The 18,435-nt window shown below is 30.4% G+C and overlaps 2 protein-coding genes across 2 annotated transcripts; one reads left to right on the forward strand and one right to left on the reverse strand.

Annotated features, from left to right (window-relative positions):
• Positions 1-92: 92 nt before the first annotated feature.
• Positions 93-5,709, reverse strand: SWI2 (switch 2). Its single transcript, XM_028055398.2, has 8 exons — positions 5,195-5,709; positions 4,500-4,606; positions 2,908-3,820; positions 1,901-2,148; positions 1,513-1,639; positions 1,162-1,437; positions 829-1,066; positions 93-585 (listed from the first exon to the last, which is right to left on the reverse strand). Exons 1-8 carry the CDS (start codon positions 5,567-5,569, stop codon positions 272-274), a joined length of 2,598 nt encoding a protein of 865 aa, XP_027911199.2. The 5' UTR covers positions 5,570-5,709; the 3' UTR covers positions 93-271.
• A 6,628-nt stretch (positions 5,710-12,337) lies between these two features.
• On the forward strand, positions 12,338-13,685 carry LOC114168790 (early nodulin-like protein 3). Its single transcript, XM_028053737.2, has 2 exons — positions 12,338-12,693; positions 13,005-13,685. Exons 1-2 carry the CDS (start codon positions 12,507-12,509, stop codon positions 13,391-13,393), a joined length of 576 nt encoding a protein of 191 aa, XP_027909538.2. The 5' UTR covers positions 12,338-12,506; the 3' UTR covers positions 13,394-13,685.
• The last annotated feature ends 4,750 nt before the right edge of the window (positions 13,686-18,435 follow it).

An 18,435-nucleotide genomic window follows, 5' to 3' on the forward strand; every position in this document is an offset into this window, starting at 1 on the left:
TATCTTTTAATAAGAAAAAAATGTGTTCACTAATATATTAAAATGAATCAAGTAATACAAAAATGTCAAATTACTCCTATGAACACGGAGAAGAACACAAGAATATACAAATGTCAAGATTCATCAACTGTAAACGTTACAAAGTTTGGAACTCACCTAAACGAGCTACATTTAACATATTCAAGTTGTAAAAAGAAAATATTATACATTTTTACGTACAAAATTTTACACAATAACATGGAAGACCTTTCGCCATCCATAACAAGCATCTTCAACCATTAGGCATCTTCTTTTTCTTTTTGTAGTCAAGAAGCACTTTTTCTCTCTCAAGTGGAGTCGCTGATAATAACCATTTGCTAAAAGCAAGCTCTTCCATGCCCATAGACTGAGCAAGGAGCTTATATTGGGTTCTCTTCCTATCATCAATCAAACGAACTTTACTTTTTTCTGGTCTTTTTCTTTGATGGTCCAAAGAGATGTTTGGTTTGACTAAGCTATCATTTGATGGGATGCTGGCATTTATTTTCCCTTGAATCCCAGGTCCAAAGTTGACAATGTCTTCATTGCGATGAGTATATACAATGCCTAGAGACACAACAAATTTAAGGAGTTTGAAATAGTTACGTCATTAATTATCTTAATAATCAATTATATGTATAATTGGTTATTGTTACAGTATTATAATTAGAATAAGTTTTGACTGAGTGAAAATGACTGTTAGTAACTGTCATTTCACCAATATCTTAACTGTTTTCTCGTTGACAATATCTTTATTATAGAAGAAAAGGAGTTCCCTAGTGGAGGAGATTAAAGATATATGAAACATACCAAGGTCTTCAAGATCTTGTTTACTTGTTGCAGCCCCAGCAGACTTATGACATAATCTGGTTTCTGACTCTGATACCGATGAACCTCTTTGTTCTGACAGATTTACTTCTTCCAGTTGTTCTGTTTCGCGTCCATGTTCTTTATGCAGTTCAATGATCTCACTGGTAAATAGCTTATCTGACAAATCTCGGAATAAATTGGAAATACCAAATAGCTCTCCTTGAAATTCTTTGCAGTCCTGCAAGGAAATAAGTATTAATCATTAAGAATTATCTAAAAATAACATTAAGAAACAAATGAAAATCATCATACCAAAAATATATAATTTGGTACCTGGACACCTTCAAAATATCGTTTTTCCATCTTTCCGGAGACAGCAATGTTGGAGAGCTGCTGCTTATACACCTGACGTGAGTAAACAAGTTCTTCAAGTGAACCAGCTGCAAGAAGACGGAACACCACGACATGCCGCTTCTGTCCAAATCGAAAGGACCTGTCCTGAGCCTGTAAGTCTTGAGCAGGGTTCCAGTTAGGGTCAAATATTACAACACGGTTTGCACTGACAAGGTTCAATCCAAGCCCACCAGCACGAGTTGATATCAGGAACACCTAGAATATAAACGAGCGTCCAATCACAAATTGGATTGGGAAAATGCTTAATCAACTATTAGGTTTGAGATATACTTGTTTGCTTGGACTTGAGTTGAAATCATCAACCAGGGATTGGCGTAAATTAGTAGGAGTGGACCCATCAAGTCTTGAGAAGCAGTAGCCTTTTCGAATAAGAAATTTCTCCAGTATGTCCAGCATCCTGGAAAAAGAAGCTCAAAAGTTAAACAGCAGAATTTGTTTCAGAAGAAAACAAGGCATCCAGAGAGAAGTTACCCAATGCCAGCAAAATTCAGTGCTTTGGTCATCCAAAGACTGAAAGCCACCACTAGGGCATAAAGGCAATAAATAAGAGGAAGTAAAACAACTTGCATTTGAATCACCGTTGTACAAAATTCGTCTTAACTAAACAGGCAACCAGAAAATTATCAAACATGATCTGAAGGGTATATTACTCGTTCACCTTACTGAATAGCTAAACAAAAGAACTTTGTCGCCCTGTGAAAACCATGAGAACAATAGCTTCTCAAGCGCTCGCATTTTGCCACAATGTTTCACATCACTTAGACCCATGAAACTTTCATTTTGTGTTCTCCCCCCCACTAAATCAATATCAGGGCCAAAGACAGCAGCAGCAAACTCTGCATCTTTACTTTGTTTCTCAGGGTCATCTTTGGGGTTTGGTTTGATGAGCTCAAGGTGATTGCTTATCTAGCAAAAAGATACATACACGAGTAAGATCAAAATAATGTAATGATGCATACTGATTACAATCATAAATAAGTTTTTTCATGAAAGAAACATTTAAATATAGTATGAATTGTAAGGCCTTGTACAATTGTGCCTTAATCTCACAACAAAAGTATTATGAAATTGACAATTAAAATAATAAATCCTTGGTTCACTGACAAGTTCATTCTCCTATAAAATCCTGAAACTCTCAGATAAATTAATTTCTCCTTAGAACATGTAGATCTCGTTCAATATAAGAATGTCAAAAATAGAGAATCCTGATAAAACAACTCTACAATGGTCATCAACTACTTACCTATATGAAAAAAGGTAAAAGAAGGAAAATATTTTTTATAATTATGCAATGTAACACAGTCCATGTAAGCCCAGCAGTATGGAGGTTTAAACAATGAACAACATCCACCATCGTGTAATGCTTGAGGTTCACTTGCAAGATTTAAATTTATTGTAAACCATATCCTTCTAAAATTGAATATTCATTTCATTTCTTAGTCATCATCAGATCATCTACTTTTATCTTTATAGATAACAAACACATTCTCTTACATTTAGAGTTGAATCATAATAAATGTTTTGCTACAATTACAAAGCAGACTCTCCTACAAATGAACTAAGCTGCAACAGATGTCCAGAGCTATGAACAAAGTTCTATTAATATATTTTGCAAGGAAGGCATAATAAAAACTAGAGACAGAAATTTCATAAATCTGAATTCACCTGTTGGAGCTTGACAAGGCACGGAAGGACAAGGCAAAAAGGGCATGAATCACAACCATCTGGGTTATCTCTATGCAAGTAAGGCCAAATAACTCCATCTGGTACTATCCTCTTGCAACATTCAACTTGAGTGAGAGGGCTACCACAACTACATGGCAAGTTCTTATTTATAAGGCATTGAATATCAGGAAGCTGTAACATTCTCCTGTAAATACGTTTCTGCACATCACTCATTGCACAAAACACAATGTTATCTTCCTTACCCATCATAAGATGCCCGATGGTCTCTTCCTTTGTCCTTCTCAACATATATTTATGAAGAACTTCCACAAGGTGTTGTTTTCTCTTATTAGCAATTTGTACAAACCTATCAGGAGCAGTTGACCTCTGGCCATGCTTAAGGGGTTCATCATAGTAGTCACGAAAGTGTTCCCGTGTTCCAAGGGATCCTGGTGAAACCCAGTCGAAGAGATTGAACAGTTCCATTATCTTATTTTGCATTATAGTCCCAGTGAGACCATACCGTCTAAGGGTTTTAATTTGTAAACATGCTTCATAGAGTTTTGATTTCTCATTCTTAAGTCGATGAGCCTCATCGACAATCACAACATTCCATTTGACATCTGACAACAAACTTCCATGAATCCTGTATGTGTCAAAACTGGTAATAAGTATCTCTACTCCATTTGCTTCCAATTTATCAAATATCAAATCTCGGTTTGCACCATGATAAATAGAAACACTGAAGTTAGACCACTTAGAGAATTCGCTCTCCCAGTTGTGGATAACAGATGTTGGGCATATTATTAATGCAGGGTCTCTTTTCTCTAGCTGGTTTTCATTTAGGGCAGAATGTTCTTTTCCAAAGACAGCAGCAAGAAATGCTATTGCTTGGATGGTCTTCCCAAGACCCCTGTTTCAAATTTCAAATCTCAAAAATGAACTTCAACATAGTAATTACTTATAGCTAAAATTGTGATGAAATGAAATAAATTAACAAAAACAGAAATATAAAATATCAACAGATAATGTAGACAAAAAAAGAGAACTCCACCAGAAGATGCAGCTTGCAGTGCTACAATTTTCTCAATGAATAACTCAATAGAGATATGAATGTGAAGTTTTAAACTGCTGAAAAGGCCTAAGAAACAAAATAGAAAATTTTCTCACTATTAAAATGCCATCAAATTTTTACAAGAAGCAGTTGATCCAAAATGGAACATTTCACTTCAAATAAAACAAAAATAAAACTTTAGGGGTTTAATGACAAAGCACTGCGTGCCAGGGGGGTAAAAAGATTTTACGCAAATAGTATGTACCATGGTTAGTAGGACAAGATTCTGTTCCATTTGGGTATTTGGGGGTTGGGGAGGAGGGGTCCCTGTACACTAGAATTTTCAAAATTGGAAAAAAAATAAAAGTCATGTGCTTGAGATTGAGAATTACAGAACATACTGATTTGTTGCAGATACATACAACTTCATATATCCGAAATATACACATGTATACGTGATTGTTCTAGAAGGCATAAAGACACCGCAAGCCAAGAGGGGCCAGAGAGCAAAGGGAAGAGGATATAATTTGCAACTCACATGTCATCTCCAAGCATGCCTCCATGATTGTTCTTGTACAAACCATACAAAAACCGCACACCCTCTCTTTGATGCTCTAGCAGTCTACAGTTTATAGATGCAGGAACCTGAAACAGCAAATAACAGCTCACAAAAACATTCAGTCCTGTTTTTCAGCACTTACACCATCTATAAAAGTTCCAAATCATTCCATACAGAACCTAAACTTATGTTAATGGAGCATTGTGCTAACCACACAATAATTCCTATAAAAACTACATCGTTCAATAAATTCACAACCATTGTGCAATTTATTAATGAATATCATTTAATTTTTCATTTTCAAATGATATCTAATTTTCCTGTCCATAATGAAATCAATGACCAACGAGTCATTGGTCCAAGTGGTACTATACTGAGCCATCAACTTAAGCATGGTCCCTAATCAAATGAGAAGGCTTTACCAAAGATGACGAGTCAGGTTCTCCAACGTAAGTCAGTGGATACTTCCTATCAATATCAAGTTATCTTAAGAAAATGCAATCATTATGTTGACAATAACTAGAGCAAGAAAAAAACAGGCATTCACATTCACACAATCGTAAATCGACACCACTGAACGAAGATCAGACGGTTGATATGAGTAGTCAGATCTTCATCCAAAGGTTAATTCCGAACTCACTGAATCTAACTACAGAGCAAGAGAAATTAACGACCTGAACTACAGGAAATTCTCCATGCGAAGACAGGAGGAGAGGCTCAAAGGGTCCAGTGTGGTCAAATTGAAACTGTGGCAATTTAACTGAAGCGAATTTTGGTCTCTCTATCTCAGGTTCTTCTTCTTCTTCTTCTAGTAGCTCCTCTTTTTTTTCTTCTTGTTGTTGGGTTTTGGAGTGTATTGGGGATAGTGAGTCGTTAAGGCGGCGAAGCTGGTCGGAAAGAGATGATTTTGGAGGTTTTCTGTGGATTGGGAAGAGGGAATCGTAGTCACGAAGAATTGAATTGCTCTGTGTTTGGGTAATTGCAGAAGAGGAAGAGGGTTTTTGGGTCGAACAAGGTTGCAGAGTTTCCTTCAGAGCCTGCAGTGACATTGATTCGTTGTTTTGTTCCTGATTCTGTTCCTGCGTCTGCGCACCGTTTTGAATTTTGATCACAAAACCTTCGTTTTTCAGAACCGCGATTGTTAACCGCCAAACTCATTTTTCATCCCAATTTCGATTTTCTGGTATCGTTTTTATCCCACTTGCTATGGTATTTTCCATTTTTGCTAGAAATAGATTTATTTTCTAAAATAATTATTTTAGCATTTTTAAGTGAGACAATATAATCATTTTGTGATTGTTTTTTTTTTCCTTTTCGTTTCATTTCACTCTTCAATATATTTAAAAAAAAAACATTTGTTTCATGAAGAAAATTATTTTCACATTCTTCTCAACTTTAATTCGGTTGTTATAATTGTAAGTTCTTTACTCTAATATATTCAATTTGTTCTCCTTACTATAATTAATAAAGCCACACCTTTATATATAGGTCAAGCCATATAACTTAAAATCTTGGATAATGTGTTCTTCTCCACTTTGGTTAATTAGCAAACTTTAGGCCTTAACCTGTATTGTTTGCAGTTGTGTTGGCTCCCCAACCACTTTAAAAACAAAGCTAGTGTATTCCCAATTAAGTGGGATTAAATCTAATATTGCGGGACATCATTGTAGATTGGCAAGTCTTGAACGGGTGGACAAACAAACTATTTGGGTCAAACTACTCCATTTTTTACTCTTAAGATTTGTTTTATTAAATCTAATTTTTGTTTTAATATATATTTGAGAACTTTTTTCATATTAGATTTCCATTTATTTAATATGGACTTTAAATTTTAAAAAATCTAAATTTTCAATCCAAATTCTATAATCGAAGGTAAATAAAAAAATACACTTCATTTACTTTTCTACTATGTAACTCACTAATAAATTTCAATATTATATATCCTAATTTATGATGAAAAAGGAAATCTGTCTCGTTTATCACATCTCTGTAGATTTATTTTGATGTGAATCCAACTTCACAGCACTGAGGTAGCAACAGCCAAAATGGTGCCATCGAGGCAACAAAATTTCCATAGCACTTAGGCACCTACAATCATAATAGTTGCATCTACATCTTCTCAAAAGAGAATGAATGTTTCTGTTGTTCTTCCTTTATATATAGATTATATTCTTATAGCCAATTAATATAAAAATGAATTGATAGATCTAAATAAGCTTAGAGTATGAAATGAAAGATCATGGTATTCTGAGGCAAATACTAGGAATAGAGATAAAAGGGATCAAACTATTAGAATAATGTGTTTATCTTAACAGGGATACTTGCAAAAGGTGGTTGAGACACTACTACAAAAATCACATATTAAATCAGTTATTTTCTACATTTTAAATCGGTTATATCACCGATGTAAATTTTACCGATGTAAAAAGAATGGCATGTTTACATCGGTGGTGCATGTAACCGCAATAATATACTATTCTACAATTTCATCCATCCATATTGACCATTTCATCACTTTCAATATTAATCGCCTACCAGAAATTTGATTTTGTTAATCTAGTAACAAAAATAACCAACAATGTAATTTGATTCAAAATCGTGTTTCTTCCCAAGCTTAGTGAATCTTAAACATCTGCCAGATTTATTCTCATCATACAATAATAAAAAAAAAGGCACACTAAAGAATTTATTAATGACAATAATGCACAGTGTATGATTTATTCTCAGGATTGAATAGATTTTTTTTTGAAAGTGCTATAATTAAATTGGGGGAAGGCTAAGCAGAGGCAAGAGACAGCAAATAAGGCTAAGCATGACGGCGAAGGAGAACGAAACCCTAAACCTAGGGTAGCGAAAACAGCGGCGCAAGGCAGTGCAAGCAACCAACCAAGGCAGCGACACAGGAAAGAGAAAGTGGAACCCTAAACCCAGAGTACAGGAAGCAGCGCATCTCACAAATATTGATCTCCTTTGGTGCAACCAAAGGTGGAACAGAGGTGGTCTCCTCCCGTGAGTAGCAACAACGACAGCGGCACATCGCAACGATAGCGGAAGTGGTATCCCAAGCAGCAGAAGCGATGAGGCAGTGGAAGAGGCGCACACGAACATTGATCTACTTCAGCCCAACCAACATGGAAGAGAGGTGATCTTCTTGAGCACGAGCAGCGGTGGTTTTCTCGATTGCGAGCGCACGAACGGTGGCTCCTTCACTGCGAACGGTGGGGGACACATTGGTGGCTTTAGACCTCAAAGTGAAATGAAGATGGAAATAGAGAATGGGAAAAAAGGTGTTCGCAAAGGAAAAGCGAGACTCAGGTTGAAATAGAACTTTGTTAAATCGGTTCTTCAATTAACGGATGTAATATAGAATTTCGTTATTACAATTATGCCACCGACTTGTGTTTTACATCGGTTTCAAAACAAATGATGTAAAATTTTAATGTTGAAACTCATTTTTGCACTAGTGAGAGATTTAGGATGCATGAATCTAAACCCATGGGAACACCTTTAGGACATCACACAAAGCTCTCAATTACCCAAACTTCTAATATAGAGGAAGGTAATAGGGAGAGAAGACTCCTCCGTATGCTAATGGAGTAGGAAGCACCATATATGGGATGGTCTACAATATAACAAATTTGGCACATGTTGTTAGTGTGATTAATAGATTCATAGAAAATCATGAACATACTAATTAGGAGGCTTTGAAATGGGTGTTGAGATATCTTAATAGAACAATATTGTTTGATAAAGTGTACATGAGATCTACCTATAATAAAGTTGGTAAAAAGGGAGTTTCTAGATGTTGATTATGCATGAAATATTGATATCAAAAAGTCACTTTAAGGGTATTTTTTTACGTTGTTAAAAATCACAGCTTGTTGGAAATCTAGTTTGCAATCAGTGATGGCTTCATCTACTACCCTAAGAAAGTATATCGCGCTTACAAAGGGGTTTGATGGACCTTGGAGCACGAAAGTGGAGAGAAGAAAGTCCATGATTGCAGCGGAAATGGAATTCGAATGGAGGAGTGGGCTCAAGTTTTGAGGCTCTTTAAGCAATGAAGGCAATATGGAGAGGAAACCTAGAAGAGAATTCTATTTTAGGGAAGGAGGCTAGAAGAGTTCTTGGTAGAAACTAGTCTAGCAAAGTGACTCTAGAGGCAATAGGTGGAGTACTCTCAACACTTAGGCTATTACCAATCCAAAGTAACCAAATACAAGCATAGGAAGCTTTCATTTATAGTAGAGAGCCTTCCTTAATGCAATGAAAATGAGAAAGGAAATGAAAATGAGCATGTGGGCCATGGATTGGGCCTTGAGCATGATTTAGGCCTAGGCGTTGGCCCAAGCTATAAGCCTTGGGGTGGATGCATCAGGGTTGAACGAAGTGTTATGGTTGAAAGGAATGATGAGTGAATTGGGTATTGTGTAGGATTGTGTGACTATTTACCGTGATAGTCAAAGTGTTATTCATCTAGTTAATTATAAAATCTACCATGAGATAGAAAAACACATTGATGTTAGACTTTACTTCAAGAGAGAAGTTGTTGAGTTTAGGAGGTCAAAATTGGGAAGACAGCCTCATAGTAGAATCTAACTATGTGTTTACAAAATCCTTGCCATGATCGAGGTTCAAAAGTGCTTAAAGTGGATTGATTTTTCATTTGAGAATAAAGGAAGATGATGTTGGGAGCTCTTCCATGATTTGGAGTCAAGCTGGAAAATTGTGATGATTGACTCTATTCAATAGAGGATCTACTAAAGAACTTAGTTAGACAATGCCCTCTTATGATAGAAGGGAGCAAAAAATTGTCTACTAAAGATAGTCTAGTCAATCTAGTGCAAGCATTTGTTGTTGTTTAGACTTGGATGCTTAATGTTGTTTGTTATTCCGTTAGCTCGGTTCAATACATAAAGACCATTATGTGCATATATGAAAATTTGTATCTTATTACACTTTTTATTTATAGAATCATGTTTTCTTTCAATCAAAGAATAAAACCTTAGGTAGACTTTTAAGGTTCCAAATAAACATGAGGCATTAAGGTTCCAAATCAATATTAGATGATAAACAATTAGTTGTACTTAAACAATACATTGTAGTTAAACTAGATATACTTTGATTTGAACCTTTATATTTATATTATTTAATATTATATTTCATATTATCTTATGTTATCTTCTCAATATTTATGATGAAAGAGTATATTTGAAAATGTACAAACAAAATGTTGAATTAAAAAGACTATAAATGTCTACATTTTGAGAAGAAGAAACATGAAGAAAACACTACAAGAAATTTTATTATTATTTACGAAAATTGACTCATTGGTAAATTTAAATTTATCAACAACTTTTAGAATTTAAATTATTGACGAATATCTTCGTCTGTAATGCATCTATTAGTAAAATTCGTCAATAAGATCCCTCGGTAATTTAGAATTTGTATTACTGACATGTATTTTTGCTAGTAACTTGTTTGACTATCAATTTCGTTTGTAAATTTTGTCAATAACTTATAACTCCTATTATTGAAAAATTTGTTCGTTGATTAGTCTATTGGTAAACTGAGCATAAAGATTATTGCTAAGTCTGATGATATTTTATATATATCAAAATATGAGTGAAAAGAAGAAGAGAAGAATAAGAGAAGGGGGATGAGGAGGAGGATAAGTTGGAGTTAGTGGCGATGAAGATTGTGGAAGCGTGACAACGACATGCCATGGAAGAGCGGAGGTAGTGACGATTGGAGTTAGAGGAGAAGGAGGATGAGTCGGAGGCAGCATCAATGGCGATGGACATGACAACAATGATGGTGGCAGTGGAAGCACAATAAGGAGGAGGGGAGGAAGAAGAAGAAAAAAAAGGAAAAAGAAAAGGAAGAGAAGAGGGAAGAAGAAGAATCCATTGCAATTTTTACCGATGACCAAAATTTGTCAATAACTATCAATGAATATTTATCAATGAATTTGTAGTCGTTGATAATATGTCACTAAATTTGAATTATCAATTTTTGCTATTACTAACAGATTGTGTTTGTTGATAATATACAATTTTCTTATAGTGAAAGAAAATTTAAATGTTAGACATATTTCTTATGCAAAGTCAAAGATTAACATATCAACTATAATAAAATAAAATAAATAGATTATACTATCTTCTCTATAGTCATAAAAACTCATATAATACCAATTAATAAATATCGTTGACAATTACTTTTTTAAGGCTTTATATATATATATATATATATATATATATATATATATATATATATATATATATATATATATATTAAAACGATAAAACGTTATAAAAAAGATTAAAGCTTAAAATTTTCTTTTTTTGGAAGATTTGGAATGATTATGTTTTTAGAAAAATATATTAAGAAAATATTTTAGAGAAATAAGTAAAAATAATACTTAAATATTTGATCAAAGGGTGGTAAATGAGAATACTTTTTCTCCGGTATAAAATATAGTAAAAGTTTCCAATAGTTTTAATCAATAAGATGAATTAATATAATATGAATGATCTTTCTTTCTTAATTTTTTTTATCTCTTCATAAGTTCCTTTAAAGTAAAAAGAAAGTGTTTAAGAAAAGAAGTTGTTGAAAACATAATTAATCCTTTTTGTCCTTTTTTTCCTCTAATATTTTCTTAAATTTTGAAGAAACAAACCGTATTTATATTAAAATTTAAAAACTAAATCAAAATTAAATCATAAAACCTTTATGTACGGACGGAGCAATTAAGATTGAACTTATAACAACTTCTTTACAACTTATTTTATCTTATCTTATGAAGTAAATACTTATGTAAATGTGTGAGGAAACTTTAAAATAATATATCCATAAACTGTTTTATTTAATTTTTTAATAAACATTTTATAATAATTCATAAAAACAACTTACAAATTGCAAAATATTGTTTAAACTAATTCATTATCAATTGTTGAAACAATTTCTATATCTGCATAATAAAGACGTTTTCAATACATAATAAATTGAATCATTTGCATAAAGACTCCCTAAATATAACTCACGAAACTGCTATCTATCCTTGAGTTTTGGACCGATTAGTATTTTTCAATCTAGAGAAATAATGAAGATGAGAGAAAAAATAATATAAAATATAAAAAAAAAAACACTCCTTTCACTGTTTTCTTAAATTTTTTAATTAATAAAAACGTTCATTTAATTTTTTAAAGTCTAACACGGTTATTTGTGTTTTAAAAATTATTAAATGTTAGAAAATTCTAAAAATATAAATTGTTTATCACTTTATTCTCATCATAATATATTTCTGCATAATAGTAACACATGGTTATTTAATGTCATTAAAATCCGTGAATTTGACCATTAATTTGGATATTAAAAAGATAATAAATTATTAATAAAAGTTTCACTTCAAACCAAATTTTAATATTTGAATTCAAGTTTAAACATTTCATCCTTTTTATTATATCATCTATCATTCTCCTTTTGTCTCTCAATTCAATCCCTAAAGGTAACTCTCTCACCTTAATAAGAGATTCAAAGGTCAAATAAATAACCCCAATTATTTTTCTCTTTTTTCTCCCTTTTTTTCATTATATTATTTATCTTTATTCTCATACGTCTTCTTCAAAATGAGTTGTATATTAATCATAATAATAAAAATAAATAAAAAAAAAGTGTGTATATTACCGTTGTATCTCTTGCATGTCGCCAAGTGTATACGTAGCACTGCATGCTCCAAATCAACCACACAACACAAACTCTCAAAACGTTCACTTTCTCTCAACACACTCTCGTCTCTTCTTTTCTATATAATGCCAGCAAATACCTTACACATCAAAGCATTTTCCTTGCTCTAATCCCCAACGGTTATCTCTTCTCTTCTCAATCCCAATCCCCCACTATATATATACATATATTATCACAATATATATCACCTTTCACTCTCTCTCTCTCTCAGTTCATAATCTTTTTCAGACATCATTTGAAATGGCGTTTCTGGGTCTTTTGTTTTCGATGATTCCTACGCTGCTTCTTGTTGCGTCATCATCACCTAGGTTTCAAGCTGAGGCAAGACAGTATGATGTCGGTGGAAGAGATGGGTGGGTGGCGAAGCCTTCTGAAGACTACAACCACTGGGCTCAGAGGAACAGATTTCAAGTCAACGACACTCTCCGTGAGTCCAATCTTTCTCACCATTTTCATTTTCTCTCTTTTTTTTTGGAAAAAAAGATTGAATTTTTTTCAGGATTTTCTCTCTGTTCATAGTTCTGTCATCAGAGTTTCAAGTGATCTATTTTTTCTGAACCTTGATAAACTTTCAAATCTGAGTCATTTGATCTTCATCTTATGTAAAGAAACAGAAAACCTGGTTTTTAATTCTGTTTCAATCATGGTCATGGCCAAAAAGAATCTGTTAAGGTTGTGTTGTTTTAGTACAACATTGATTCTCACTGTTTTTTGCTTTCAAATGTTGCATGCGTGAAGATTTCAAGTACAACAAAGGCATAGATTCAGTTGTGGTGGTGAAGAAGGAGGATTTCGATTCATGTAACATCAACAACCCCATTCAGAAAATGGACGATGGTGATTCAATTTTCCCACTTTCTCATTCGGGTCTCTTTTACTTCGTAAGTGGCAACCTTGACAACTGCAAAATCGGTCAAAAACTCATTGTTCTTGTCATGGCGGTGAGACAACCTCATCCTGTGACTGCGCCGCCGCCGACAACCACCCTGCCGCCGCAGACTGTTCCGGCAACGGGGTTGACCTCTCCGGCGCCGCCTCCGTCGGAGAAATCGGGCTCGGGGAGGGTTGGTGTGGGTTTTGGAGTTTTGGTTGGTTTTGTGTTGGGTGGGTTTATAGGGTTGGCTTAGTGTGTTGGTGTGGCCAATGGGTGAGACTTGTGGTTTGAACTAATGGTCAAAAATAATTATTGTTTCAACATGATTTCTACTTTGTGTGGGTGTTTTGTTTTATCTGATTTCATCATTTTTTTTCTTTTTTTTTTAGGATTATTGAATTCTACTTTTTTTTTTCATGTAATGTGGTGGAATGATGATCCATAACTCATAAAATTTCATAGACCATGTATTTGTAATTTACATATGTAATTTTTTTTCACCTTTTTCTCTATTTATTGAGTGGTTAATAAAAAGTTGTTTAACAGTTTCAAGTGTTTTTTATTTATTTATTTATTTACATCAATTTATGAGCACTCTTTTAACCGATTTAGACATGTTTTAATAGATTCTTAAATGGATTTCATAGTACACGTTAATATTAAAGGATTTCTTAAATACCTACACATTTTGTTGGTATTTCTTTCTTCTAATCAACGTACCTAAGCAAATTATTAAAGCAATCCCAATTGCTTCCTTATATTATTTATTCTTTATTTCCGATAAAAAAAATTGAAAGAATCCCATGAACAACTCAGTTATTTTGTAATTTATTTATTAAATAAGATAATTATAAGAAATACAAAAATTTACCTTATGCTTGCTTGGAAAAGTTGTATGAACTTTCTATTTTTGTTGTCCTTGAGTTGATTTGATAGAGTGAAAAATAGTGAAATTTGAGATTATATTGTGTTTTCTATTTTTATTTTTTTAATAAGATTGTCATCAGCTTGTAGTCTTGTGAATTGACATGATCCATGAAATTAGTAAGTGGTGATTGAAAAATGAAAATTTGATATGAAAATGAGAGTAAGATATTGAAAATTAGGCATATTTTATTTATTACGTAAACTTAGTGAAAGTGAAAAGATTACGAGGATTTGGTTCGATTGGAGATTAACAATTTGATGTCAAATTTAATCAATTATTTATTTCGTTTTGATTCATTTACCGAAAAAAAAAAGGAAAAACTTTAGGATTTTATATATGTGAATAAAAAATAGATAAGATATAATTTATAAAATAAAAGGGTAAGAAGGATAAATAAATTTAATGAAACAAATAAGAGAAATTGTTTAAATAAATGTTCATCTTAATTGTTTAAGTGTCAACAACATTTTAGCGTTTCAATTATAACGTTGAAATTGCAATGTCTCTTTCTTAACGTTTAAATGCCAATAAAAAAAAAATTTGATTATAGCAGTTTTATTTTCCTGGCATGGTGTTTACCTTTTACAAATAATTTTAATTATAAATGGAACCAAATAAATTCAATATTTATTGGAAATAAGTTATTTTAACGTTATGCTTTAAAGTAATTCGATATATCTAAATTATTTAAACAAATAATGATTTATTGTCATTGTTAAGTCGATCTCAGGTAAATTATATAAGTAGTATTTTCAAAATTATGATAAACAAGTTTTTTTTTTTTGTAGTACAAATTTTCTTTTTATTTTGTAGAAGAAAATAAAAACATTTACATGCTGTATTACTAATTTATGAATGAGCATAAATTTTGCTGCCACCTGTAGTATGACTAAAACTTTTTCATACTAAAACATGGAATTATAAAAATGAAACCCAAATGATAGGTAAATGTATCTATAAAATTTTATAATAATCTTAATTATTTCATAGAATCTACTTTTTTTTTTCTTCAAGAATATACTTCATTGGGAATTAATGTGAAAAGTCGTTTAAAAATGTGTCACTCATTCATTGTTCACAGCCATTTTTCATCTCTATAAAGTATGCAATAAATACATTAATAAAGTATTATAATTAATAATAATATATTGTAATATGATATCTAATCTTAATCAAATTAGTTATAATTTCGAAGTAATGAGCTTTTTATATTATTATTGCTCCTTTCTATAAAATTTGTAAAGAGGAATTTCGGTTTCTAATTTTACTTTTTAATATTGTTTTAAATTTGAATAATCAGTTTATCAAATTTGTCCCTTAAGTCCATGTTTTAATATTTAATCAATTTCAAAAAAAAATTAAAGAAAATCACTTAATGATAAAATTGGTAAAATAATTATTTTTATTTAAAAAATATGAAGAGGTAAAATTAGAAACAAGATGTGTAAAATTCTCTTTGTATAATAATATAGATTTATTGTATTTTTATACTTTCGATTTTTGTTAGAAAATGGTTAATAATTTTAAAAACTCGTTACTTGAACATAATAACTAATTTGTTAATATTAACCATCATATATACCAATCATTTTTTATTTCTGAAATTGATAGTTGTTTAATGATTTTCTAGTGTAAAATTATTTTATTTTATTAATTAAAATAAAATTATTTTTAAACTACAAAAGAAATATAACTTGAGTATCACTAAATTAATTCTTTCCACCACAAAATGTCAACTTTCTAATTATTTCATAATCCTTCTATGAATTATTTAAAAAAAAAAGACTATTAACCAAATCAAATCAAACCTCTATATATATATATATATATATATATATATATATATATATATATATATATATATATATATATAATTAGTTATGGACGTATCTAACATGTTTGTGGATTCTCACATTCCCATCTACCTGTGCTTTCTCAACCTTACCTTACTTTACTTTTATATTTCATATTTCAAAGGAAAATGTATTATAACAATTGAATTTTAACAACTTTCTCTTATAATCTAAGTTGGTATACTTTGAGTGGATTTAGAATATAAAATAATAAAAAAATAGAAAAATGGAAAATCATTTAAAAAACTACAACTTAAGTCGTAAAAAAAAATTATCAAAATTTAGTTTTTATAGTATAACTTTTCTATTTCAAATTTATTTTGTTTTTCATATTTCACATCCATTTCATAATAAAAAGAAATGAAAAATAAAATAAATGAAATAAGAAATGGGGAATGAAATGATATGAGAATTAAATAAAATAAAGTAATTATATTAAGAGAAACAAAAAATATATGTTTAAAAAAATGTGAGTGTGCAAGAGAGTTAGGTGAAGATAGAAAGAAACAAAATAACTTTTCAAACATATAACTAACAAGTTAGTTAATTGACCTGTGGATAGGTAAGTTAAAAATGTATAACCAGTAGGTAATGTGGATTATGTTTATAAATTAGAGATTAAATAATTTGAGTATATTCCATAGATACTATAATTACATTTTCTATAATATTTGTTGAAACGTATTACTTTTGCAGATAACTATTCTCTAAAATTTACAAATAAATAAATAAATAAAATAAGAGTAATTTTCAAAAAGGTGATGATAGATAAATATCCCATTTTCTTTTTAGTAAACATTCATCCAACATCGATGATATAATATTTTTCTTTTAAAATATGAATAATTAGGAAAAATCAAATACAAAATTAAGAATACTTTGTCTCATTAAGTTTTTTAGAGGTGAAGAAAAACTTCAGTGTTGATGTAAAATTTTCCATTTATAAAATGGTTTAATAACTATATTTATCTCAACAATGGTTTTTTTTTTTTTTTTGTATTGTTTTGAAGGTTTTGATCCCACATTTCTTTTGACAATTAGTTAATATAATTTTTTTATCAAATTAATGATAATAATGTACAATAATAATAACATGACGTAAATAATAAATAAAGAAAATTAATTTAATTTAATATTTTATTGCTATATATTTCTATTACAGAAATAAATAATTAAAATCAAAAATAAAAAAATCAAAAATAAAATCAAATAATTAATTAAATATTTTATTGTTATTTATATTTTATATCATAATTAAAAATTATTAAGTAATAAATATAATAAAATTATATACTTTAAATTTTTATTTTCAGTAAATTAATTAAGTTTAATATATTTTTATTTCGGAAAATAATTTTTTTAATTATTAAATTTTATAATAATTTTTTTAAAAAATTAAAAAATTAATTGTAATTTATATATTTTTAATAATTTTTCTATCAATTATTTTAAAAAAATATTTTGCAAACTATTTTTTAAATATATTAAGATAAAAAGGTTGTTTTATTATATCAATTGAATCAAACCACTAACTTTTCATTCCTTTTTTCTCAATATAAACAAACACATTTTTCGCTATTTTTCTCTTCTTTTTCAATCTAACAGATCCATCATTAAGTCCAACCAAAAGCTTACAAATAATGCTAAAGTTCACATTACATCAAATTTCCAGTTCCAAAGTTAAGGTTATAGAATACTTTTGAATAGAAAAATAAAAAACAAAAATTTGGTGTAATCTAAAACAAGTGAAACCTATAAACTGAAGTTGTCTATCTAAGGAACTAGTAGTTGTACCAAAACGGTAAGTGAAAGGATAGGAAGATTGGTACGAACAAGTGATGGAATATTATATTATAATTGGAACCAAACTAAAAGACACTTTTCAACTTGGTATTCTAAATTGTTACTTATTTAGGAATTTAGTTCAATGATTTAATCTCCTAAAAACATATTTTTTACTGTTAATTTTTGAAATTTTTTATTTAACACTTTTTGTTTCTGTTTCTCAAAATAATAATAATAATAATAATAATAATAATAATAATATCTGTTTATTACATTACGAGAGACTAACTATTTTTTACTAGATCAAATTCTTATAGGTATTTTTTACAATGTTTTAATCGTCCATTTTAGATTCGGAAAGTTTTTTAATCTTCTAAAAATATCATTTTCGTGAAAATTTATAAAATAGTATTTTAGAAGAGATGATATTTTTAAAATAATGAGACTCTATTATTTTAATAATAAAATGTGTAAGTATAAATAATTTTTTTATAAAAGAGTCTCATTAATTAAAAATATTTTATCATTCTAATTCTTTTTTTAAGAGTCTTCTACCTTCTCTCTAAGATATCTTACTCCATGTTCATATTTTTGAAGATTAAAGACCATAGGATGGTTCCTTGCGACAAGCTAATTAAGATCATCCGATCAATTTCTTTATTTAGGATAAGTTATATTTTCTTCTTTTCTCATCCTTTATGCTTGATCTAGGTTCATGCGAGATGTTCT

This window comes from Vigna unguiculata, chromosome 11 (assembly GCF_037176805.1).
Source record: "Vigna unguiculata cultivar grain cowpea cultivar isolate G323 ecotype 2 chromosome 11, ASM3717680v1, whole genome shotgun sequence".
Classification (NCBI taxonomy): Eukaryota; Viridiplantae; Streptophyta; class Magnoliopsida; order Fabales; family Fabaceae; genus Vigna; species Vigna unguiculata.